This window comes from Nicotiana tabacum, chromosome 14 (assembly GCF_000715075.1).
Source record: "Nicotiana tabacum cultivar K326 chromosome 14, ASM71507v2, whole genome shotgun sequence".
NCBI classification, from domain to species: domain Eukaryota; kingdom Viridiplantae; phylum Streptophyta; class Magnoliopsida; order Solanales; family Solanaceae; genus Nicotiana; species Nicotiana tabacum.
This window is the reverse complement of record NC_134093.1, coordinates 108,547,048-108,570,985: the sequence shown is the minus strand read 5'-3', so window position 1 is coordinate 108,570,985 and position 23,938 is coordinate 108,547,048. Positions and strand designations below refer to the sequence as shown.

The following is a 23,938-nucleotide window of genomic DNA, read 5'->3' as shown; positions in this document are numbered from 1 at the left end:
AAAACAGTTGCCAAAGGATAAGGAAAAAAGAGCATTCATCTTCAATTCTACTATACAGCAGAGGGGGCAACAATTGAGGTTTGAAGATGTTCAATAATATGAATTACTTGGTGCGGATTGTGTGATATGCGACCTATGTTGCTCAGACTCGGCATTTGAACCGGATATGAATCTAGAAGACGAATTCTTTATCATATAAATTATATTTGATATGATAATGAAAAGAATTGAGTTTAATTAAATGGAGAAGGATGATTCATATAGTCAACTCCAATTTTTTATGAACGAGGCATAATTGTTGATGGGTTCATAAAACATCTACTTACCAACCTTGGGAGAATGTTGCACATATTCAGAGGCGGATCTAGGATTCTAAGAAGATGGGTGCACTATTACAAAGAAGTAAATTTATATTTGACGAGTTCAACCTTTAGGTTCTTATCATCAATCTATTACTATTCAGAAAATTATAGGTTAAAATAAAAATAAAAAAAATCTTGCAAATTTTGCGATTTTTAACATATATACCCATACTCCAGATAAAAAATGCTGGAATCACTGAATCATACTACATCATCTACTGCTATTAGTTTTAATTAGGCAAAATATATAAGTTGGCACTTGAACTATGGGCCAAATCCCTGTTACACACTTTCTGTGGGCGAAAATAATATTACACACTTAACCTTTTAAAAGTGTGTCTAATATATACCACTTTTTTCTTGACCACTTTACCAAAATATGAGTAATATCACGCACCAATAAGGCCATGACACGTGTCATTAGTATACAAAAATATCTTAATTTACACACATACCCTCGTCTTCTTCAACCCCATCTCTTTCCCATCCATCTCGTCCTCCATGGACCACCAGAAAAATCAGCACACACAATTCAACCCAAAAATTTGGAGCCCAAGTGATTTAATCCGTGAAAGAAATAAAAGGCATCAAAAGCTAATAAGCCATGGCTCACTAAATTGCATACCAGCAAATAAATTGGTGATTTGATTTTCAATTTTAACAATCTCTTCCTCCTTATATCCCTCGATTTTAACAAGTAATTCAATTTTCAATTGTCTTTAGCAAATCGTTTCGCATTCTCCCTTGCTATTATCACAATTCTAACGTGAAATGTGTGAACTCCCATGTGTCCAAATTCTTCGAGAAAAAAATATCCAAATACCTCTCGACTTCTAACTATTATTTACGAATACCCTTAAGTAGAAGACTCGTTAGTGGTCTAGCGCAAGTGATTATCCTAACTATCGGCCAAATCAATAGGGCATGCCCAAAACATGTCCGTAGTGACCTAAAACCGGTCCTTTTTGATCGGCCACCAATTTGTGAATGGAAGGATGTACTCAAATCCTCTAGTGTGCCAATTGCATCTTGGAGCTTCCCAAAATTGTGAGGTGAACTGAATGCCTCGATCTAAAATGATAGACAATTGCACCCTATATAAAAGAACAATCTCCTCCGGATAAAACTGAGTGTATTGAACCATCAAGTGTGCCGTCTTGATTAGTAGGAAGTGGCGCCAACATAGTGAGATGATCGCGATCACCCAAGAGGAGTCTGGCTTCCGAATGGCACATGGTAAACCTATCACAAAGTCCATATTCATACGCTCCCTCTTCCATTGTGATATTACGGTTCATTAACTAATCCCCTTGAAGTGCAAGAGAAAGGAGAAGAAAGAACTGATTAGATAGAGTATGACAAGCATGCCATATTACTGATCATTAGTTTTCAAGTTATAAGCTTGCTCTATAGTTTCTTTTTACTTTTATGGGTTTATAAAACTTTTAATGACCAATCTTAGGAGAAGTTTGCTTCAAAGCTTAGAAGTCGCTTGCACCTTCTGCAAATCAGCATCTTTACAACCTACAGCTCATAAACGTTTTAAGCAGAGCAAAAATGTTGTGAAAAAACACTATATACCTTTTTCATACTCATCTTTTAAAGTGATTGTAAAGGCGAGAGTACAAGACTAAACTAAGAACAGATATTCAATCTCCAAGAGGAATGACATGTTAGAAGCAAAACTAGATGTAACTGTAGGGAATATAACCATAAGAAGTAGATAATCAGAAAACAGTACCAGAGGATAAGGAAAAAAGACCATCCACCTTCAATTCTCACTGCAGAGGAAAAAGAAATTGAGATTTCAAGATGTTCAAAAATATGAATTACTTGGTACGGGTTGTGTGATATGAGACCAAATAACGGATCTACTAAGCCAATGGCTCAAATTCATCATTCATACAGTCTACCCTAACCCTCCTCCTTTACCGAGGCTTGGGACCGGCAATGTGAGCAAGCTCAAACAGAAGGTGTTACTACTAATTCTTTCCACAGGCGTAATGGCCTCTGGTCTACTTAAACTTGCACCGGATTTTAAAGTCGATATATGAACATTCGGTTTTCCCATTTTAGCATTCAACTCGATAAAAATAATTATAATAAACCCCTCCCTCGGAGCGTGTATCTCAATTGCCGGACATAAATACCACGTCAGATACTAAGACCATTTAATGTTTGATATTTGTAATATCTGGGTCCCATCCTTTTCAAAACCAATTTACCAAATTTTTAATTTTTGTTCTCTTTTCTTTCTTCTTCACCGTAGCTTCGCCAACACCTTCCATTGCCCAACCACCATTTCCAATAGTAAAAATTCAAATTTGATCAATTCAAATTCTAGTACATATCTTAACCAAACCTCAGTCTAGAAATTAGTCCAAACAAGCCATCAGATCCTCTAAAAAAATATCAAAACCATTCCGACAAGGTTTCCCTTGAAAAAAATGACATCTCGGCGACACTCGTTAAAATCAAAACTAACAGACCTTCTTATGCACCTATTACTTCCCATGCCTGGAAGTTTCCAGTAATTTCTTCGTCTCAACCGACCAAAGAAGATCATTGGAAATGTTGTCACCACCATACCTTTGTCGTCAACTGAAAAAATGAGATAGACCAACCAACGCCAAAATGATTAGTTTGTGGAGAAATGAAGACTGACCAAGGAATTGTTCAAAGTTGCAATGAAGAGAAAAGAGGCGGGGGTGGGGGAACAGGAAGAAACCGCGGGAAAAAAGAAAATTGTGTGTTTGTGTGTGTGTGTGTGTGATGGGGGGGGGGGGGTTATAAGGAAGAAGATGAGGTAAGTTGACTCGGCACGAAGTTTGAGAAAAAAAAAGACTTTTGAAACTTGTGGTCTTAAAAGCTTAAGGGGTAAAAGCTTTGTGGGTCATGACATTTATGTGGTTATAAAAACTTCTCATTAAGGGTAAAATAGGTAAAATGAAGAGTTTAAAGTTGAATTATTTCCAAATTTAGAAATGTGTCATTTATTTTGGAACAGACTAAAAAGGAAAATACATCATATAATTTGAAACATAGGGAGTATTTTTTCATTCAGATTTAATATTTTTAAATACAGTAATACGAACGACACTTTTTCTGCGTGATTAGCACGTACTTTGACCACGTCAGCTATGCTATTGCCACATAAGCATAGTCAAAGGTCAGAGGTGTTCACTTATAAGTAATCGATTGAGTTGAGGTGCTAAAATAGGAAAATCGAAAGTTCATATATCGGCTTTAAAATCCGGTTCAAGTTTAGGTGGCCCAGAAGCCATTTCGCCCTTTCCATATACTGCTTATTTTTGTAGGACCAAAATATTATTTTAAAAACATTTGTAGGACCAAAATAGATATTCCTTCTTTTTACAGAGTCAACACTAAGAAAGGGAGGCTTTGCCTCAGGAAATCATAAACTCTATTCTTTATTTATTTGTTCTTAAAGTCTAAGTCATTCAAAATCAATCAAATTCCATGCACACATTACTTACAAATTAAAAGAATTGCAACAGCATGAAGACTATGGCCAAAATATAGAACTGCAATAAAGCTGATACTAGCCATTGCATCCATCAATTTCATCTACAAGGGGACTAAGCCTTGCAGCAATCTTTAAACGTTCTCTCGACAGCAAATATTCATGGTCACAACAATTTCGTTGAACAAATGATGAAGAACCTTAAAAAGCCATGTTCTTATTGCAACAAAAATTCGTTCAAATTCAACATAACCCATGCGATTAATTACTCTTACCTGCTTCATTGTCAAGCTCTTGCAAGTAATGCAAAATCACCTTACACAAATATGAAGTTGAAAAGAAGAAGCATCTTAGAATCATAGTTCTGTTTTGGCAAAATTAGGCTATTAGTTATCCTGAGAGAAGAGTGAAAATCCAAGCTTCAACTAACTTGGGATTGGACTTTGGAGCATAGTTAATTGATTGATTTGATCGTGAACCCTTCCCAATTTGGTCATTCTTCCGCAAGTGTTTCCTTTTCAAGGACGCACCAAATATGAAAATTGAATTTGCACATAGATGCAGTACACCAGAAAGCTTTCCAAACAGCAAAGAGATTAAACCCACACATAGTTCAAGATCTTGCGTTGAACTTGACAGAATTTCTTTTAGCTATTAATTCTGTTTATAATGATTTACCACCACATCTAAATTAATAGGAAATTTTTTCAAAAGGGCTTTGACTCTTTGCAAATGCACCAAGATCATCATTAAGAGGAAATTTATATTACAACAAAAAGGGCAGCCCGGTGGACTAAGCTCCCGCTATGCGCGGAGTCCGGGGAAGGGCCGGACCACAAGGGTCTATCGTATGCAACACCAATCAGAAAATCACCAGACAATTCTATAAAGTATGGTCCATATGCATATGCACATACATAATCTAGATATATAAGTTATATTAGAAGTGTAGAAACCATCGTTACAGACCATGTTTTAATCTCACCAGCACAGGAATTGTCAGAATAGAAGCTTGTGAAATACAACTAAAAGAGAAGCAATAGCCATGGCCAACCAAGCAAACCAACAAAAAGCAAAAATTAAAGTAAAATTCAGATCGCTACCTGAGCCAGCAACTGTAGTGGCTTGCATGTACTTCTCGTCTTGAATATACCTAGCAGCACAAACGTCCATGAGCTAGTCTCTATTGCTCCTGGCTCGGCTACAACATACCCGTCAAAATCCAATTGCAAGAAAAACCCGAGATCTCCAAATTTGAAACCTCTCCGGTAATCAAAATTTTCACTTTAAGTCCTACCAAAAGCCTCTTCTTCCGACAGGCCTCCACTATCATACAGTTCCAAAGTACTTTGCATTATTTTCGAAGCCCTAAACTCATTCCTCTTATGAATTATATATGCTTTGGATGGAAAGGAAGTGTATTGGCTGACGGTACTATATGACTCATCCATCCCTAGAAAAAGTTAATTGGATGTTACTTCTTCTGCACGTATCATAAGATAGCCTTACTCTCGAATTCTCTCTACCAAAACTTTAATTCAGGTAGCAAGCTGAATCAAATTATCTAAGAGAATGCAAGAGCAAGGCAACCTTATCACACCTGCGTAAGAAGTGACATCCAATTTACAATTTTTTAAAAATAGACAAGACGAGTCACATGATGCCATTAGACAACACAAAGGAACTTCCCCTCATGCTAGGGCTGCTTATCGGGCGGATTGGGCGGTTAATTACTCTTAACGGTTTGGCTTAACGGTTATCGGCTTTTAAATGTATTAATCCGCTAGCCACCCGATAAGATATCGGGCGGATTGATATCGGTTTAGTTCTTATAGGGCGGTTATTGGGCGGGTTATCGGCCTAATTCAATCTATATTGCGTGTATTAGTTGTTTGCTAACCGCCTAGCATACAAATTCAGAATAGGAAATTATACACTGAGTCCAGACATACATGTCTGTTAACGCCTACATAAGAATGATGTAGTGTGTCATGTGTTGTAGAGTGAAAAAAGATGTGGTACAACACTGATGTTCTTCTATTAAACATAGACAACATGCATTAGTTTTAAAAAATAAAAGCAGAGGTGAACGATAGACATCAACTTAAACAATCTTGTTGTAGGGTGGGAGAATAAGCTAAGCTAAGTCAAGCCTGGGATCTTCTGATGCATAGTACGTAAGGGTTCTGATTATTTAGGAATTAGGCGTTAGAACTTAGAGATAAAGTACTGGAAGGGTTTTTGATCTTTAATATATATATATATATATATATTCTTAACGGGTTAACGGATTATCCGTTAAGAAAATTGAATAATCCGCCCCCAAACCGATAAGCCGTTAATAAAAAAATTTCAATCCGTTCCCCATCCGTTAAACCGTTAACCTGATACCAATAAGCCATTAAGCTTCGATTTCGGTTCGGTTTTCGATTTCGGTTTGATTTTGAACACCCCTACCTCATGCAACATCAACCAACACACTTCTGTTGTGATGAAAGAAGAAACAGAGGAACTTGCTATTAGTAGAATGTGGATAACTAATCAAAGAGATACGTGCAAAGGAAATAAGCACTGAAGCATAATTTTTTCTGATATGAAGCAAATCATCTGATGGAATATCATGCTTGAGACTAGCATATGATATACGATTCTAATTCTTAATAAAGCAATATGTGATACTTTTTTAATGGTTTTAGTAAAGATAGCAATAGCCATGGCCAACCAAGCAAACCAATAAAAAGCAAAAATTAAAGTAAAATTCAGATCACTAACCTGAGCCAGCAGCTGTAGTGGCTTGCCTGTACTTCTTGTCTTGAAGATACCTAGCACCACAAACGTCCATCAGCTAGTCTTCTTTTCTGGTATAAAGCAAATCATCTGATGGAATATCATGCTTAAGACCACCATATGATATACGATTCTAATTCTTAATAGCGCAAGATGTGATACTTTTTTAATGGTTTTAGTAAAGATAGCAATAGCCATGGCCAACCAAGCAAACAAACAAAAAGCAAAAATTAAAGTAAAATTCAGATTGCTAACCTGAGCCAGCAGCTGTAGTGGCTTGCCTATACTTCTTGTCTTGAAGATACCTAGCAGCACAAACGTCCATGAGCTGGACTCTATTGTTCCTTGCTCGGCTACAACATACCCGTCAAAATCCAATTGCAAGAAAAACCCGAGATCTCAAATTTGAAACCTCTCCGGTAATCATAATTTTCACTTTAAGTCCTGCCAAAAGCCTCTTCTTCCGACAGGCCTCCACTGTCATACAGTTCCAAAGTACTATGCATTATTTTCGAAGCCCTAAACTCATTTCTCCTATGAATTGTATATGCTTTGGATAGAAAGGAAGTGTATTGGCTGACGGTACCATATGACTCATCCATCCCTAGAAAAAGTGAATTGGATGTTACTTCTTCTGCACGTATCATGAGGTAGCCTTACTCTCGAATTCTCTCTACCAAAAATTTAATTCAAGTAGCAAGCTGAATCAAATTATCTAAGAGAATGCAAGAGCAAGGCAACCTTATCACACCTACGTAAGAAGTGACATCCAATTTACAATTTTTTTAAAATAGACAAGACGAGTCACATGATGCCATTAGAATACACAGAGGAACTTCCTCTCATGCAACATCAACCAACACACTTCTGCTGTGATGAAAGAAGAAACAGAGGAGCTCGCTTTTAGTAGAATGTGGATAACCATTCAAAGAGATGCCTGCAAAATGAATAAGAACAAATCATCTAATGGAATATCATGCTTAAGACCAGCATATGATATACGATTCTAATTCTTAATAACGCAATATGTGATACTCTTTTAATGGTTTTAGTAAAGATAGGAATAGCCATGGCCAACCAAGCAAACCAACAAAAAGCAAAAATTAAAGTAAAATTCAGATCGCTAACCTGAGCCAGCAGTTGTAGTGGCTTTGCATGTACTTCTTGTCTTGAATATACCTAGCAACACAAACGTGCATGAGCTAGTCTCTATTGTTCCTGGCTCGGCTACAACATACCCGTCAAAATCCAATTGCAAGAAAAACCCGAGATCTCCAAATTTGAAACCTCTCCGGTAATCATAATTTTCACTTTAAGTCATACCAAAACCCTGTTCTTCCGACAGGCGTCCACTGTCATACAGTTCCAAAGTACCTTGCATTCCTCCTATGAATTATATTTTCTTTGGATGGAAAGGAAGTGTATTGGCTGATGAAACCATATGACTCATCCATCTCTAGAAAAAGTGAATTGGATGTTACTTCTTCTGCACGTATCATAAGGTAGCCTTACTCTCGAATTCTCTCTACCAAAAAATTTAATTCAGGCAGCAAGCTGAATCAAATTATCTAAGAGAATGCAAGAGCAAGGCAACCTTATCACACCTGCGTAAGAAATGACATCCAATTTGCAATTTTTTTAAAATGGACAAGACGAGTCACATGATGCCATTAGACAACACAGAGGAACTTCCTCTCATACAACATCAACCAACACACTTCTGTTGCGATGGAAGAAGAAACAGAGGAGCTCGCTTTTAGTAGAATGTGGATAACCATTCAAAGAGATGCCTGCAAAATGAATAAGAACAAATCGTCTAATGGAATATCATGCTTAAGACCAGCATATGATATACGATTCTAATTCTTAATAAAGCAATATGTGATACTCTTTTAATGGTTTTAGTAAAGATAGGAATAGCCTTTGCTAACCAAGCAAACCAACAAAAAGCAAAAATTAAAGTAAAATTCAGATCGCTAACCTAAGCCAGCAACTGTAGTGGCTTGCATGTACTTCTTGTTTTTAATATACCTAGCAGCACAAACGTCCATGAGCTAGTCTCTATTGTTCCTGGCTCGGCTACAACATACCCGTCAAAATCCAATTGCAAGAAAAACTCGAGATCTCCAAATTTGAAACCTCTCCGGTAATCATAATTTTCACTTTAAATCCTACCAAAAGCCTCTTCTTCCGACAGGCCTCCACTGTCATACAGTTCCAAAGTACTTTGCATTATTTTTGAAGCCCTAAACACATTTCTCGTATGAATTATATATGCTTTGGAGGGAAAGGAAGTGTATTGGTTGACGGTACCATATGACTCATCCATCCCTAGAAAAAGTGAATTGGATGTTACTTCTTCTGCACGTATCATGAGGTAGCCTTACTCTCGAATTCTCTCAACCAAAAAATTTAATTCTAGCAGCAAGCTGAATCAAATTATCTAAGAGAATACAAGAGCAAGGCAACCTTATCACACCTGCGAAAGAAGTGACATCCAATTTACATTTTTTTTTAAATGGACAAGACGAGTCACATTATGCCATTAGACAACATAGAGGAACTTCCCCTCATGCAACATCAACCAACACACTTCTGTTGTGATGAAAGAAGAAACAGAGGAGCTTGCTTTTAGTAGAATGTGGATAACCAATCAAAGAGATGCCTGCAAAAGGAATAAGCACTGAAGCATAATATATTCTGATATGAAGCAAATCATCTGATGGAATATCATGCTTGAGACCAGCATATGATATACGATTCTAATTATTAATAAAGCAATATGTGATACTATTTTAATGGTTTTAGTAAAGATAACAATAGCCACGGCCAACCAAGCAAACCAACAAAAAGCAAAAATTAAAGTAAAATTCAGATCACTAACCTGAGCCAGCAGCTGTAGTGGCTTGCCTGTACTTCTGGTCTTGAAGATACCTAGCATCACAAACGTCCATCAGCTAGTCTTCTTTTCTGATATAAAGCAAATCATCTGATGGAATATCATGCTTAAGACCACCATATGATATACGATTCTAATTCTTAACAAAGCAATGTGTGATACTTTTTTAATAGTTTTAGTATAGATAGCAATAGCCATGGCCAACCAAGCAAACCAACAAAAAGCAAAAATTAAAATAAAATTCAGTTCACTAACCTGAGCCAGCAGCTGTAGTGGCTTGCCTATACTTCTTGTCTTGAAGATACCTTGCACCACAAACATCCATGAGCCAGTCTCTATTGTTCCCGCTCGGCTAAAACATACCCGCCAAAATCCAATTGCAAGAAAAACCCGAGATCTCCAAATTTGAAACCTCTCCGGTAATCATAATTTTCACTTTAAGTCATACCAAAAGCCTGTTCTTCCGACAGGCGTCCACTGTCATACAGTTCCAAAGTACCTTGCATGCCTCCTATGAATAATATTTGCTTTGGATGGAAAGGAAGTGTATTGGCTGATGGTACCATATGACTCATCCATCTCTAGAAAAAGTGAATTGGATGTTACTTCTTCTGCACGTATCATGAGCTAGCCTTACTCTCGAATTCTGTCTACATAAATTTAATTCAGGCAGCAAGATGAATCAAATTATCTAAGAGAATGCAAGAGCAAGGCAACCTTATCACACCTGCGTAAGAAATGACATCCAATTTACAATTTTTTAAAAATGGACAAGACGGGCCACATGATGCCATTAGACAACACAGAGGAACTTCCTCTCATACAACATCAACCAACACACTTCTGCTGTGATGAAAGAAGAAACAGAGGAGCTTGCTTTTAGTAGAATGTGGATATCCATTCAAAGAGATACCTGCAAAAAGAATAAGCACTTAAGCATAATTTTTTCTGATATAAAGCAAATCATCTGATAGAATATCATGCTTAAGACCACCATATGATATACGATTATAATTCTTAATCAAGCAATATGTGATACCTTTTTAATAGTTTTAGTAAAGATAGCAATAGCCATGGCCAACCAAGCAAACCAACAAAAAGCAAAAATTAAAATAAAATTCAGTTCACTAACCTGAGCCAGCAGCTGTAGTGGCTTGCATGTACTTCTTGTCTTGAAGATACCTTGCACCACAAACGTCCATGAGCCAGTCTCTATTGTTCCTGGCTCGGCTAAAACATACCCGTCAAAATCCAATTGCAAGAAAAACCCGAGATCTCCTAATGTGAAACCTCTCCAGTAATCATAATTTACACTTTAAGTCCTACCAAAAGCCTGTTCTTCCGATAGGCGTCCACTGTCATACAGTTCCAAAGTACCTTGCATTCCTCCTATGAATTATATTTGCTTTGGATGGAAAGGAAGTGTATTGGCTGATGGTACCATATGACTCATCCATCTCTAGAAAAAGTGAATTGGATGTTACTTCTTCTGCACGTATCATGAGCTAGCCTTGCTCTCGAATTCTGTCTACCAAAAAATTTAATTCAGGTAGCAAGACGAATCAAATTATCTAAGAGAATGCAAGAGCAAGGCAACCTTATCACACCTGCGTAAGAAATGACATCCAATTTACATTTTTTTTAAAATGGACAAGACGAGCCACATGATGCCATTAGACAACACAGAGGAACTTCCTCTCATACAACATCAACCAACACACTTCTGCTGTGATGAAAGAAGAAACAGAGGAGCTTGCTTTTAGTAGAATGTGGATAACCATTCAAAGAGATGCCTGCAAAATGAATAAGAACAAATCATCTGATGGAATATCATGCTTAAGACCAGCATATGATATACGATTCTAATTCTTAATAAAGCAATATGTGATACTCTTTTAATGGTTTTAGTAAAGATAGGAATAGCCAAGACCAACCAAGAAAACCAACAAAAAGCAAAAATTAAAGTAAAATTCAGATCGCTAACCTGAGCCAGCAACTGTAGCGGCTTGCATGTACTTCTTGTCTTGAATATACCTAGCACCACAAACGTCCAAGAGCTAGTCTCTATTGTTCCTGGCTCGGCTACAACATACCCGTCAAAATCCAATTGCAAGAAAAACCCGAGATCTCCAAATTTGAAACCTCTCCGGTAATTATAATTTTCACTTTAAGTCCTACCAAAAGCCTGTTCTTCCGACAAGCGTCCACTGTCATACAGTTCCAAAGTACCTTGCATTCCTCCTATGAATTATATTTGCTTTGGATGGAAAGGAAGTGTATTGGTTGATGGTACCATATGACTCATCCATCTCTAGAAAAAGTGAATTGGATGTTACTTCTTCTGCACGTATCATGAGGTAGCCTTACTCTCGAATTCTCTCTACCAAAAAATTTAATTCAGGTAGCAAGCTGAATCAAATTATCTAAGAGAATGCAAGAGCAAGGCAACCTTATCACACCTGCGTAAGAAGTGACATCCAATTTACATTTTTTTTAAAATGGACAAGACGAGTCACATTATGCCATTAGACAATACAGAGGAACTTCCCCTCATGCAACATCAACCAACACACTTTTGTTGTGATGAAAGAAGAAACAGAGGAGCTTGCTTTTAGTAGAATGTGGATAACCAATCAAAGAGATGCCTGCAAAAGGAATAAGCACTGAAGCATAATTTTTTCTGATATGAAGCAAATCATCTAATGGAATATCATGCTTGAGATCAGCATATGATATACGATTCTAATTCTTAATAAAGCAATATGTGATACTTTTTTAATGGTTTTAGTAAAGATAGCAATAGCCATGGCCAACCAAGCAAACCAATAAAAAGCAAAAATTAAAGTAAAATTCAGATCACTAACCTGAGCCAGCAGCTGTAGTGGCTTGCCTGTACTTCTTGTCTTGAAGATACCTAGCACCACAAACGTCCATCAGCTAGTCTTCTTTTCTGGTATAAAGCAAATCATCTGATGGAATCATGCTTCAGACAAGCATCTCATATACGATTCTAATTCTTAATAAAGCAATATGTGATACTTTTTTAATGGTTTTAGTAAAGATAGCAATAGCCAAGGCCAACCAAGCAAACCAACAAAAAGCAAAAATTAAAGTAAAATTCAGACCACTAACCTGAGCCAGCAGCTGTAGTGGCTTGCATGTACTTCTTGTCTTGAGGATACCTAGCACCAGAAACGTCCATGACCTAGTCTCTATTGTTCCTGGCTCGACTACAACATTGCAAGAAAAACCCGAGATCTCCAAATTTGAAACCTCTCTGGTAATCATAATTTTCACTTTAAGTCCTACCCAAAGCCTTTTCTTCCGACAGGCCTCCACTGTCATACAGGTCCAAAGTACTTTGCATTATTTTCGAAGCCCTAAACTCATTCCTCCTATGAATTAAATATGCTTTGGATGGAAAGGAAGTGTATTGGCTGATGGTACCATATGACTCATCCATCCCTAGAAAAATTGAATTGGATGTTACTTCTTCTGCACGTATCATGAGGTAGCCTTGCTCTCGAATTCTCTCTACCAAAAAATTTAATTCAGCTGAATCAAATTATCTAAGTGAATGCAAGAGCAAGGCAACCTTATCACAACTGCGTAAGAAGTGACATCCAATTTACAATTTTTTTTAAAATGGACAAGACGAGTCACATGATGCCATTAGACAACACAGAGGAACTTCCTCTCATGCAACATCAACCAACACATTTCTGTTGTGATGAAAGAAGAAACAGAGGAGCTTGCTTTTAGTAGAATGTGGATAACCAATCAAAGAGATGCCTGCAAAAGGAATAAGAACTGAAGCATAATTTTTTCTGATATGAAGCAAATCATCTAATGGAATATCATGCTTGAGACCAGCATATGATATACGATTCTAATTCTTAATAAAGCAATATGTGATACTTTCTTAATGGTTTTAATAAAGATAGAACAGGATCTCCTTTTAATAATTCTTTTAAATACGCTATAACAAAGCTCTTGAATCATAGGAGACTAGACACAAAAATTAGAGCTTCGAGAATTCAGAAGTTTAAGTATCACCACGCAGCTGCTCAATCCCTGAGGAAGAAAAAATAGAAGAAGAGATTGTGAGATGTTTCCCTTCAATGTATAAATCTGTAGGCAGGATGTTCCCCATGCAATCAATAAAATTACTTATTTTCCTTTCTCCTTTGCTACTAGGAAAGTAAGGAATTTCTATTAGTGCATGACCTTGAGTTGCATTGGTTTTGTCATGTGTGACGTTCGCCAATGATGGATCATAGTTGTTCATTACTTTAGACTTTCTAGGAGTCAACTTTGGCTTGCCCCTTCCCTCTTATTAGCCATATAGGTTTGGAACCCTATACAATGGGCTGCTTGCCGCTTCATCAATAAAATTATCAAAATTCCATTTGCTTCTCCCTTTTTCTCCATTCTTTATAATTAGAAAGAAGAAAGAAGGACGAGGAAATCTCATCTAAAGACATGGAATAAGAAACGATCCTATTGATGTAGATTCCGTAACTTTTTCAAAATGGGAAGTTCTGACACATTTGGGATTTTTTTGGAAATTAAAACCAGATACTAATTCTTGAGCTGGCATGTATAGAATCAAAAATAGGATATTGTCAGATGTGATTGAAAATCTCGATACATATATTCGGATTAGTATCTGAAGGCGGAAATCATTATTTTTAGTCCGCCAAATCCCTAGGGTTTTAAAGTTGTTTATGCTGAAATCTTATGCAAATCTTTACTTTGATGAATTTTACTTTTTCCTGCATAAGGCTCTCTCACATTTTTTAATTAAAGTTTTAAACTTAATTTCTTGCTTAAATAGCGACGATTCATGCACAAAGTTGCAGAAAATCTCAAAGACCAGAATTTTCTGAAAATGAATTCATGCTCCATGTCAAAACTAAAATAAGAGCTTTTTTGGTACGATCAGTCGATCACCAGGAACAAACTGATTGCTAATAAGCATTCAAGTTACTCCTGCATCTTTTCCGCTTAAATCGGAATGAGTAAGCATATCCAATATTTGAGCTTCCATTTTAGGTAAAATATCCTGTAGGATTCAGTACTTGACAGTTGTTCTATTCATTTGGTACTATTAAACTAGGCTAGACAATTGACAGTCAATAACATCAGAAACAGAACCAACTTTCCAAGAAGAAATGAACAGAATGATACCGAAAAATTGAAACTAAATATACATATACAATAACTACTATAACTCAATCACACACAATTTGGGGTCGGCTATATGATTCCTCACTGAATTTCTCCAATTTGTCAACTCATTTCATCATCATATCAAATAAAAATAGAAGTGAAAATTAACTTAAATACATATAAATAATATTAAGATTGAAAGTTCTCTATATTTTTACTGGCATATACATCTATGATAAGGTCAAAATACTCCTAGGAAAAACCAATAGGTTCAATAATAGTGATAATAATATTAATATTGAAAGTTCTCTATATTTTTACTGGCATATACATCTATGATAAGGTCAAAATACTCCTAGGAAATACCGAAAGATTCAAAATCAACGTGTTATTTTATTCCATTGTGTCCTATCTTTAACTAAGTCGGAATTTATTCCAAAACTTAGTAGGTTTTCGAGACAATTTCCTTCCATGTGATTCTCGTCCCGTTTTAAGTTTTAACACCTTCACTCACCAAGAAAGTAAACATGCACATAATGTTAACTTTTTCCTTTGATGTGAAAAATTCAGAGCACTTACAGCTGACAGCCAAACTTGATTAGATACTTGTTGGGCAGCTTTGTTTTTCCCTGGAGGCACAACGGAAGGACAAATCAATAGGAAGTACAGCAAGAAATAAATAAGAAATCATAAAGAACACATAAATGCCTCCACCAATATTTAACTAAATAAAGTAGCATAAATCTACTGAACTGCTGGTTCAAATTCATCAGTTGTATGATCTAGACCTTAAGATATTTAAGATATCATATGTGTGATCATTGCAAGGAAATTTAATGGCAGCTCTTGTGAAGCTAATTGATGAGAAAAATCTTCAAAAAGAAACTGTAGATAATATACAGAAATGGAAGGTGATTCGCAGCTCCATGAGCAAGCCAGTGGAAAATATGTGCATATTCTAAGTATCAGCTTCAGAATCAAAGGATAAAGAGATGCAGAGGGGACAGAGGGCTCCTAATAACCACAGTTCTTCACTCATAAGATAATAAAATAAGTGGTATTCTATTATTAGACCAGATCTTGTCTCAAAGTTGAAGCATTTGACAATTTAAACATACAAAAAGGCATATATACACATGGATTGCTCACTCTCTCTTTTTTCTTCTTCTGGTGCAAGGGAATTTACCTGAACAGTTGTATAGATTTTGTGGATTTCATATTGTATAGTTCTTTTTTCCCAGGATGGCACTCGTGTAATGATTTGAGAGCAGTGAATTATATAACATTTGCTAGCACCTATCAAATATGAAAAGAAGCATATTAGAATTCTCAGTATAACTAAAGGATTTTTATGAAGAATTACACAGCCAGCACGGAAACAGGTCATTTCCAGTTCATTTAAGATTTTATACGTGATATAAATTTAATTACAAATATGGAAGAATTAATTTTTTTCCGTAGTAGGATGCAGTAGTAATATTTTTTTAAACAAAAATCCACCCTTTGTTGGCGAGGGGTGAGGCAGACCACAAAATACGCATGAAAACATTACCACACAACTCCAAGAGGTTTCAATTGCACAAGTTTGATTAAGTCATGTCAACGAGAAAGTTTTAAGTCACTGATGATTCATGGACTTAAAGAGTAAACTCTTCTCCATGCTAAGCTCATACTTAACTCTACAACAAATTCTTGTCCTTCCTGTGCAAATCTATCAGAAAGAAGATTAGTTTCAGTTTCTACTTCTGCTTCTTAAGTCAAACTGGAATTTGTGCATAACGGGATCCCGGCTGTCATCGATCCATTTCAGGCCACGCAAGGTTAAGCTCCTGGAGAGGACTATCTCACTTGACTAGAAGAGCAAAGGGCAGAACACATCTCTTTTTTATTTGCTAATTCTTGTTGACTTTCTCTCTTCCTAATAAATGAATAGCACTTACTAAGAAAATAGATGATCTGGTATATAATTTGTACAAATTTCCATAAAGTCAACAAACAGGATAGCCATTTTGCGCAGGTGGTCTCTTAGCCCTAATATGTTGGTCTAAGATTTTACAACTTGATTTCATGACTTATGAACATCACAAATTATAACACAGGAGCCATTCATAATGCAGCAGCTAAGTTTTATGAGGCTAAGTGATACATTTACAAGTATGCAATGGGAGCCACAGCGCGCCCGTGTGAACCTAAAATCCTAATTGCTTATCATGTGATCCTAAATAGTGACAAATGACAAGCCGCTTCCCGGGAATACTTCCTCAGAGAACCGAAGTCAACATCATGCTAGCTGTTAAGGGCCTATAGTCTCTAGCAACTATGTTAACCACTGTTTAAGAAACTCAATTATGCAACTTAGGGAGGTCCTAGAACCAATGATAAAAGACTAAGTTTTTACCATACCCAAATACATTTATCACGGTGGAATGGCTAACAAGTTTATCACATAAACACGACAACATGATACGTCATAACTATTATGAGAAGATTGGTCAGGTTGCGACACCTTGCCTAATCCACTGGGAACCAACTATCTACCACCAGCATCACTAAGACTTTAGTAAACGAGAAAAATCACCAAGCATTTTTTTTTCGTTGTTGGAATTTGAATTCTGGTCTTCAATGATTTTCACCACACTATATTGACCGTTGGCCATACCCTTAGGTGCAGAAATTACAAAAGCATAATGTTGCTTGCTTTTTAATATTATAGATCTAAATATTTAATATCATTAGCATCCAAGGGTATGGGCCTGGTGGTCAACTAAGTGGGTTGAGAACCATGAGGTCTCAGGTTCAAATTCTAGTAGAGGAAAAAATACTAGGTGATTTCTTTCCATCTCCAAGTCTTGATGAACAGAGTTACTCGATACCAGTGTTGGTGGGAGGTAGCAGGTACCTCGTGGATTTAGTCGGGATGCGCGCAAGCTACTCCGGACACCACGATTATAAAAAACATTTAATATATTTACTTCTAGGAAATATTATAATGTAGTAACTCGGAAATTCATGCTTTTTAACCTTAAGGAGCGGTAGAAGCTTTAGTTCATCTAGATGTCATAAATTATCTTTTTATGAGAGACATGCTTAGCAAGAGCATTTGACATATGAGAAAATTCTTTTGGTCCCAAACTTCTACCACTACAGTCTCAATACCACTAATCACAACTAATGTCATGAATACTTTCCTTTTCTTTTAGTCCAAACTAATAAATCATTAATGTGTGAATGTATTATTTCTTATAGGATTTGCAAATATAATCAAGAAAGCAGGATTTGGAAACTTTGTGACCGTCATGGAAAGTCACACTAGCTATTAACACCAAATCTTCATAAACCTTGCACACTAAACACTCATTCAGTAGAAAATAGAATGAAATTTGAGTCTTTATTGTTTTAGTATTTATGACGACGTGAAGAATTGGGATGAAAAAGGTTCAACTTCACAATATATATCTTTACTTTAATGCTCTATCTTATAACGGTTATTAGAGTAAGACAAAGGAAGTCACAAATGGAATATATCTATTTAATTATGACTTCCTCTGATATTATTTGTACCGGGTCGGACGCCCTCTAGTCATAACTTGCTGAAATTGGAATGACCTAGATAGAAGGGTTTAGGACCTAAGTTGCTCGAACTCTTCACTTTCAGTGTTGCACCCATGTCGACACTACGTGGGTGTGGGTGTGTGATCCGTACCGGATCTGTCAACCGATTTTGGGTACTTTGACCAAAATCGAAGGAGAAATTCGGGACATGATTTTTGAAATCAAAACAAAAGTTAGGGTGAAATTGAAGAAAACGAAATACCTTGTATATAGAAATTTTTATATCAGTCCTTTTCCTTTTATCTCCTCGGATTCTCCTCTTGATCAATATATTTTTCTTCTTAGAATACCTTTTAAGTTTTTCACATAATGTCTCATAATTTAGATATATCTTTATAACTCTATTTTTAGATATTTTTAGACGAATCCCCGCACACGTATCCGTGCCTGGATTCGTACCCCCGATTCATAAAATTTAGATCATGTAGAATCTGACCTTTAGATCCGCACCTGCATCGGACACCCGCACCCGAGTCCGAGCAACTTAGTTTTGGACTACTTGCAATAACGAGTAGTTCAAAATATGTTAGCTTTAGGACGCTACTTGAAGAATATAGAAGTCGATCAAGGTAAAGAAAGACGGTTTTCAGACATGTTATGTTATGATGGCAAGATCAGCTAAGTCTCAATAATTTTATTAAAAGTCATCGCTTCGCCACTTAGAACGACGAAACAATGCAAAGCGAGGAGTTATCGCTTCATGGCCATGCGCTTCAGAGAAGTGTGTGCTTCAAATAATGATGCACGAAATCATTATAACGAGATGCGGTCCATTTTTTGATTCAACTATGAGGAGTTGGATAATATCAACGTTATTATAGTACTAATCTATACATGTTTGGTATTTTTTAGTTTTCCGTAACTTGTGCACTTTACTTCAAAGAAGCATGTGCTTCACTTCTCGCTTTTCGCTTCAAACCTCATCGAACTTGTTGCTTCTTTGTGCTTTTCGATTTTAAAAGCACTAGAGCCTCATGGTTTAAGCTTGCTTGATGGTGAGATCACTACTTGATCAGTGATGAAAGTGGGCCACTCTTGTTGGTGTTTTCATATGGAAGTCTTCAAGATCAAAGGGCATGGAGCTAAGTCCTGCCTCGACGAATCTGCAATAATTCTTGAATGACACTCAAGGTTCCTCTTTAAGTGGATTTCTTCCTTTTCTCTTTGAGAGAAGACTTATTGGTCTTCTTCCAATGAGAAAAGGTAGTGAAGTAAATTCATAATACTTGATAATACAAAACTTAAGTATTTGGTCATTGTTTTCCGAGCTTAAAAAGGGATAGACTAGTAGGTGCTATGGAATTCAAAAGCAATTGAACTACCACTCGTTTTCCCTTTACCAACTCAGGGATCCCCTTCCTCTTTTACCATCCCCACTATCCACATAATGCACCGGGAGGATGTATTCCCACTGAATATCGCAATGCAGAAACTTTCCTGAATCTATGCACTCTACTCTTAAGGCACAGTCTCAACAGAACAAACAGAAACCAAAGCGTCATATTTAACTTCGTGGAACGAACTAACGCACCTTCCAGGTACCAATTGTGGTCCCCTAACTCAATCTCCAATACCAATCTTCCTTCATCCATATGGCTCAAATAATGCATGACTCTTTGGCCATTGACTTTAAATGTTCTACTCCCGTCATCAACTCCTAACTCCATAGCACCGCAGGGATAGACATTCACCACCTTGAATGATCTGGATCATTTGGACTTAGGTTTGCCCACGAACAACTTTAGTCTTGAGTTGTATAGAAGAACCATGTTCCCGGGTAAAACTCTCTATTCAAGATCTTCTTGTCATAGCGATATTTGTTATAGCACATCTTTACAGGAAAAGAGAACAGAATGCTTTTCTGTTTTTATCATTTTGACAGTAATAAAAACATTTCTGTTTTTAGAGAATCTTTACAGGAATGCCATCTTTTTATATAAGCCTAAAAATGGACTTGAATACAAGTACCATGACTATAATGTTCTTTCAAGCATCGATGATCAAGTTCATTAATATTATTTGGAGTCTTATCCTCAAAAGCTTAACTACCATAAGTATAATGTTACTTCAAGCATCAACGATAAGGCTGCTAATATGAATACCAAATTTAATCCTCAAAAGCTTAACTAAGTCATTGACCATGCATTTTATCAACTTCTTTGCTATTGGTCAATGTAAAAGAATTCCCTAATAGAACCATTATCACCTCATACGGACCATTCTCAAAGGATACTCGCACTTCTACGTCAACATAGGAAATCAAGGAAACTTGTGGTACAACAAACCTAGGACCAACTGTAGAGTGTTATATAACATTGTGTTATCACCATCACCAACTCAGCATTCTATATTACATTGTTCTAGATGTAACAAAGTTGCCTGTGACAGTGACCTTATCTGAATCACTCATGCCTGAAGCCATTGATGTTATGATTTCTTCACTGTCAAAACCTAAACCCGCTTTGCTACATCTAAATGTATTAGCAGCTTAACGTTAACCATCAAGACACTGCACCTTAAATCTCTGTGTTGATTAACAAAATGCAAGAGATTGCATATAGTTTCATTTTTCCTATTTGTAGAAAAAGTTTCAAAATGCTTCTTGAAGAACTATTTCTCCCAAATCTCTGTGTTGATTAACAAACATGCAACAGCTATTTAGTAGTTGGGAGGAAGCAACAACATGTAATAGTTGTATCAGAACTTATTCCACCCATGACCGAGCACTCAAGAGTAAAACTTGGATAACAAGAAAAGTCAAATGCTTAACATGATAAAGAAGTAACATAATTCATCTGTCTCTTCTCATGGATAAAACCTACATGTACTCTATAATAGCTAATGAATTATAAGCTTTCTCAAGTGATCACCTTCTTCATGCCATGCCAAGAGGAAGATCAGAAAATCGCGAGATTTGATAAGGAAGCTTGCTGCATCTAGGAGCAGGAGCCGGTGGAAGAGCCTGATAGGAAGAGCAGCAGAGGATCTGGTATGAGTTTCCGCTAAAACAGAAAACTTCCTTAATATTTTAATATCTGAATACGAAATATTTGAAACCAGATATAGACAAACCAGCATCAGAAGATTCAGTTGTAGGAAGCAAAGCTGTTGTAGGGCCACAGGGATTTGGATCCATCTGCTTGGTTCTTCCAAAGTAAATACCACTTGTCTCATCCTATCAGAAATGAAATCTTGTCAGTTACGTCACAACTTTATTGAAAAAGTTCACTGTTGTTTGGGAAATGTAAACATACTCTGACCTCCCACTGTTGAGGCATATTTGGCATTTGCTGCACCGGGGGGCTGTATGAGATCAATGTACATCAAAGGAATTAGAAATCTTCTGATTCACCAACTTCAACAACTAAAGTGATGCTTTCGCTACACAACTTCTTAGCAATAACTAGTTATCGTAGAAAGGCTATATCATGTTCGCTACTAAGCAATTGATCTCAAGTTACTAGACTGAAGGGCATGTAACAACAGCAGCCTCTTGCAAGAAACACGGAGAATTGGATACATCCAATGTAACGGCCATAACCTCGTTGCTAAACGCAACGGGGGCGTAATTTTGCCCAATTCCTCTCATTCCATTCCCTTAGTAACTAAAAAACAAAAATGTCACGAACAAGCAGAACAGATACAACATGGCCCCAAACTCTTTCCGTCCACATTGAAGTGAATAAGGCAAACACTGTAAAATAAATTAATTGCAGAAAAGTTGGTCCGAATTAGGAATAAACATAACATGTTACCTAGAAGCGGTTGCAGATGGCACCCTGTGACTCGCTTCGTCCACCTCAAGAATTCGTAACTTGGACGTCACTTCTTTGTCAGGCAACATAAAGTTGTTGCCTTGCTCTTGCATTTTTATCTTAGAGTCAGGATTAAAGCCCTGCATCGCAAGAGATATATTAGGTGCCATATAGTTAGGATAAAATGGTGGCATCACAAGGGAGAAATTAGAATCCATAAATTTAGGACCAAAAGATTGCAAAGTTAGGAGAAAATGATGGCATACAGAAGGGGTATAAGGTACCACATTGTCCATAGTCCGTGGAACCTGAAAATTTAAGAAAATCATGCATTCAGATTATAATTGTCACAGAAAAAATGATTTCAACTTAGAAAAGTTTAGCTAACACCTCAGCATTGGGTTCTTGGGCGTGCTCGGCCTGATTAGAGTTGAATATATCATAGAATACATCCCACCACTCAGCTAGAAATCCCACAGGAGAATTGACAGCTGAAACATATCCCACAATAAAATGATCAGTCACTTTGTTGTGCACATTTCTCTAAAATAAACAAGCAATTAATACAGTTTTAGAAACATGAAAAGCGTCTTACCATAAACAATTGAATTACTCTATTATTCAATTAAGCATAAGCTTTAATGAATTATGCTCGCTAATAAAGCAAAATTAAAAATCAGTTTCAACCCTAGAAAGATAGAGAGGACCATTATCAAAAATCAAATTACCAGCTTGTCTCGGATTAACATTAGCTTCCCTGGCCAATGCCTCAGCTGTTGTATTCATGCCTTTCTTAACTAAGTAATCATGGATGTAGATGTCAAGCCTGAAAATACACGAAAACTGAGTCATATAAATTTGTTTGGTATGATGTAAACTGTCATAGATTGGGTTGGATTTATATTCATTGGCGGATTAAAAAGAACATGACCCAAGTTAGCCATCTTAAAGATTGGGCCAATTTTTGCATAGCGCAAATTGACCATAAGAAACTTAAGAAAACATAGAAATATAAGTTTTTTTGTTTGATTAGTCAAAAAAAATAAAAGAAAAGATATTCCGTTTCAAATTAAACGAGTTATTTGCTTTTTAGTCTGTTCCAAAATAAACGACACATTTTTAAATTTGAAAATAATTCAACTTTAAACTCTTCATTTTACACATTTTACCCTTAATGAGAAGCTTTTATAACCACAAAAATGTCATGGCTACACAAAGTTTTTACACCTTAAGTTTTTAATACCACAAGTTTCAAATGTCTTTTTTTTTCTTAAACTTCGTGTCGAGTCAAACTAACTCATCTAAATTGAAACGGAAGGAGTATTAGTTTGATTTGGTAATTAAACAATTATAAAAAATGAATTGGGTTATGGCCGGTTGTTTAGTCCTAATTGACTCGCCAAGTTCTGATCCAAGCAATAATTGGACGGGTTATAAGCCAACTCATTTATTTACTAGACTCGTTTTAACCTGTCCATATATATATGCCCAACCTGCTCTTTTTAACACTAAATAAAAATTATTTTCTTTTATTTTATGCTCATTTCATATCACTTGCTTCAATCAATAGTCATGCAAATTTTTTTTTCAATTTTCATACTTTAAAATGATAAAATTCTCCAAAAAATTATTTTCCAAGACAAAGCCATTTTTACAGATTCTTTGATAAGAAAGGATTCCCCTCTGCATCGAACACATGAAATAAAGTATGCCTAAATATTATAAACATCATAAAAATGTAAACTTATAAACTCACATCTTCTGAGCATCCCATGAGTCCATGATCCCAAAAAACAAGCCTCACTTCAACAAAGAAAAGAAAGAAAGACCAGAAAAGGGAACAAAAAAAAGAGAGAAAGAGGAGAAA

General features: G+C 36.3%; 1 protein-coding gene and 1 long non-coding RNA gene across 2 annotated transcripts; both read right to left on the bottom strand.

Moving 5' to 3' along the window:
* Positions 1-554: 554 nt before the first annotated feature.
* On the bottom strand, positions 555-12,485 carry LOC107824499 (uncharacterized). Its single transcript, XR_012698828.1, has 9 exons — positions 12,397-12,485; positions 11,517-12,177; positions 10,665-11,325; positions 9,788-10,445; positions 9,518-9,567; positions 8,615-9,298; positions 7,762-8,423; positions 6,889-7,570; positions 555-6,668 (listed from the first exon to the last, which is right to left on the bottom strand). It is a non-coding gene; the product is annotated as an uncharacterized LOC107824499 (long non-coding RNA).
* A 179-nt stretch (positions 12,486-12,664) lies between these two features.
* On the bottom strand, positions 12,665-23,924 carry LOC107773972 (uncharacterized). Its single transcript, XM_075229834.1, has 11 exons — positions 23,828-23,924; positions 22,800-22,897; positions 22,462-22,562; positions 22,338-22,379; positions 22,072-22,211; positions 21,571-21,619; positions 21,389-21,491; positions 21,187-21,278; positions 15,891-16,000; positions 15,284-15,333; positions 12,665-13,324 (listed from the first exon to the last, which is right to left on the bottom strand). The coding sequence occupies exons 1-8, from the start codon at positions 23,851-23,853 to the stop codon at positions 21,253-21,255; spliced, it is 585 nt and encodes a 194-aa protein (XP_075085935.1). The 5' UTR covers positions 23,854-23,924; the 3' UTR covers positions 12,665-13,324; positions 15,284-15,333; positions 15,891-16,000; positions 21,187-21,252.
* Between the last annotated feature and the right edge of the window lie 14 nt (positions 23,925-23,938).